The following is a 3,606-nucleotide window of genomic DNA, read 5'->3' on the forward strand; positions in this document are numbered from 1 at the left end:
CGGCCTGGAGACCCTCCGAGAGGAAAATGCTCTGACAGATGTCATCTTGTGTGTGGACATTCAGGAATTTTCTTGCCATCGTGTGGTGCTTGCTGCAGCCAGCAACTATTTCAGGTCAGCCTGCCTTGAATCAAAGTCAAACTGCGTGCATGCTGTGGGAAAGTACCTGTAGATGTGAGAGCTCAACCTAATCTGCTTACAGTTACATTTATGGTTATTTATTATTATAAAATATAGTATATTTTACATATTCTATCATATATTACATTATATATTATATAAACTGTAAATATGTATGTATATATACTAAGACTTGTGTGCCTAACTAAAATAGAAGAAAGGAAACTATCAAACTTTAGATTTTGGATTTAGGCCATGTTATAAGAGAAACTAGGACCCTTTAGAAGCAGGGCTTATTTATTACGGTAAACTTTACATATTTAAGTATGTCCTTGATTTTAAGGATGTGAAATTACTTAAGTCAGGGGGATTTTTTTCCCCCAATCTATTCCCTTATTTTGACTAATGTGTTAGGAACATGGTGTTGTCTTTGTTCATCAGTGGAGGTAGAGAAAAAGGATGTGACCTCGCTCTTGAAGTTATCAGATGACTTGCTAAAATTCAGGGCTTCAGTTGTGCAAGGGAGAGGTAGGAAGGCTAAATAATACAGTAAGTCTCTGGGTATGAAAGGCTCCTGGTTGTCATAGTGGGAGACCTGGGGCCACAAGACCTGCTTCCATTTCACTTGGACCCTTTCTGGCTGTGAGGTTTTAGGCAAGTTTCCCTGGTACCCTTGAGTTTCAGTGTGTGAACTGGAAGATGGGTTCAGTGACTGTTTCTCTTGTCGTTGTTGTAAGGGTCCTTCTAGTGAAAGGTCTTACACGGTGCCTGGCGGATACATTTGCTCAAAGCAGCTTTGTGGAAACCCCCTATGAATACAACCGGATGAAAGTTGTCCACATGAGTGTGGGCATGACAGGGAATCAGTGTTTAAGGGTGGTGTAGATGAGGGAGGTACTTTGGAAAGTGGAAGGTGGAAGAATCATTTTGTTTATCTTAGTGAGATTTTCCTACCTTTTAGTTCTGATTGAGGATTTTAAGAAAGTATCGTAGAAAGTATATATATATATATATATATATATATATATATCAATATTTTATTTGGAATAGCTCCCATGTATTGACAAGGCAAGGGGCAAGAGGCTATGCTGATTTGTGGGAAGTCATGCCTGCTCTGCACCACAAGCAATGGTCGCTGGTTTCACTCTGCTGTGGCATGATGAAGGTAACAGATGCCCCCTTTTCAGATGAGGAAATGCAAGCTGCACTTTATGTACCTGGCTGCTGCTGGAGCAAGGATGCCACACATTCTGAAAGTCTTTGTTTTAACTGTAGTACTGCTGCTAAGTTTGGAGCATCTTTCTATGGGCATCATTCTATGGACAGCATCCCATAGAATGTAAACACAGTCATGAAAACGGGTTGACATAGCACACTGTTTAGCCTGGCCACTAGCTTTCTCAGGAGTGAAGGAAAGCCAGTTTGCCCCAGTGCCCTGGATACTTGTTTTCAGTTTATTCTTTTTCTTTTGAGTCACTGAAAAACTGCTGTCATTGGTTGTGAATGTTAAAACTGTGTTTGCCTGCTCATGAGACAGGACTACTGGCTCTCTGCCCTTGAGACATCACTTTGTTTTGGTCCTTGGGTTTCTCCTCATAAGCAGAGGTGCCTCAGCTCAGATCTTCTACCCTTGCTGATGTAGAAAACACTCTTCTGGTCCTCAGGGCAAATGGTGGTGGTGAGCCGTTGAAGTAACGTAGGTGTGAGTGTCTGCCTGTGGACGGAGACTTTCTAGCCAAATTGCCTGATCTTATTCTTTCTTTAGATTGACATCTAGGTATTTCCAACATAGCTTTCTTCCTATACTGGGTACAGTTCTGGAGATAGGACTCTGTGTTTGTTGAGCAATTGTGTGGGATGGGCCCAGTGTCACATGCGCCTAGCCCATTTAATGCGCACAACAACCCAATGAGGTGGGATATCGGGCTCATCTTACAGATGAGGGAATGAAGTCTAGGATGCCTTTAATTTAAAAAAAAAAAATTAGCCATCTTGTGTCCTATGACCAAGCACCCACACTAGGTCTGACAGTGACTCACTGACTCTTTGCTGTTTCTAAGATTTTGTAAGGAGTGAGTTATCTGTCATCGACATCACACCACAGCAGATGGAAATCAGCAGTCTCTGTGGTACAGCGTAGGCATCACTTCCCTCAGATGCAGCTCCTTGCCTTGTCAATATATCCAGAGCTGTTTCACCCAGAGCAACCTGCTGGTCCTGTTTATCACACACACACACACACACACACACACACACACACCATTTAGTTGTGTTGCAAGAATTTAGTTGTGTGCCAAAAGAATGATAGGGTAAGAATGTGTCAGCCAAACAGAGACAATATTAGTCACTCAGACAGTGAATTTCCCTTTGTGGATCTATTTTAAAGTCTGGGGAGGAATGAGGAAGTTGGAGAAAAATACGTTTTGTTGAGACCGAGACATGAGCAAAGGATGGTAAACCTTAAAAGTTAGCTCCTTGGCTTCATAAAATCTGGGAGGAATTACTCGACTTTGAAGGTTTAGCACCCTTATCTATAGTTAAAGATTTCAGGTCTACATTTACTAGTGAACTATCATGAAATGCAAATAATACAACAATATATTTATTAATCGGTTTGCCTAAAAACACATCTTGTGTGGCAGTAAGTCAGATTTCCTACTTTTGTGATTAGAAATGGTCTCTGGCTTATTTGAAAAGAGAAACTTACGTGTGTGGTGGTATGGGCTTGGAAAATCCCCTCCCAAGAAGTGTAGAGAAGCAGACTCAGAAAAGAGACAGGTGCAAGGGAGGTCAGGCTGTAGTCCAGGTCTCAGCCACTGAGCCTGGGTAAGAAACCCAGCTGCGATGGAATCTTGAAGGGGACAGCATGGAGCGTCAACTCCCTCCTTGTTCTGTGCCCATTCCTGAAAACTGGAACTCACCGGTGCTTCTGTTTCTTCTACACAATTAGGCTTTCGTGTGTCCTTGCTTTTCTGTCTCCCCAAGCCAAAGGTCTCAGCTCTGATTGTTCGCTGGGACAGCAGCTGGGAAGGAACATCAAGCCTTCGAACCTAGTAAAGTGGAGGCTCCTGCCACATGCCCCACTCAGAAGGAAGAATTTTCCATGCTTATGGAGGGTCCAGTACCCCCAAATGACTTCTGTGGCCCTGAATTAGACGAAGAATAACTGTTATGCTCTGACTCTTGTCTCACAGGTATTAGCTGTGTAACTTAAGGTCCTAGTAGGCAAAATGGCAACCATTCACACTGTTTTTCTTCCTTTCCCCATCTGTGAAAACAGACTGACCTGCCTATGGTAGCATACATCTTTAATCCCAACACTTGAGGGGCAGAAGCTGGCAGATCTCTGTGAGGCCAGCCTGGTCTGCATAGGAGTTCCAGGCCAGCCAGTGAAACAGAGTGAGCTATGTGAAGGCAGTGACTTCCTTATTCATTCCTGTGTCCTTGGTGCCACTTGCAGTAACTGATTATTTAGGAGGAGATATA

General features: G+C 43.0%; 1 protein-coding gene across 1 annotated transcript in view; it reads left to right on the forward strand.

Moving 5' to 3' along the window:
* Klhl6 (kelch like family member 6) overlaps positions 1–3,606 on the forward strand; it is a 51,830-nt gene that overhangs the window by 3,637 nt on the left and 44,587 nt on the right. The window contains exon 3 of the mRNA XM_050131991.1: positions 3–114. Coding sequence (XP_049987948.1) covers positions 3–114 — 112 coding nt within the window. The remainder of the gene's footprint in view (positions 1–2; positions 115–3,606) is intronic.

Source organism: Alexandromys fortis, unplaced genomic scaffold, assembly GCF_014885135.2.
Source record: "Alexandromys fortis isolate MF-2015 unplaced genomic scaffold, M_Fortis_MF-2015_v1.1 scaffold_380, whole genome shotgun sequence".
NCBI classification, from domain to species: domain Eukaryota; kingdom Metazoa; phylum Chordata; class Mammalia; order Rodentia; family Cricetidae; genus Alexandromys; species Alexandromys fortis.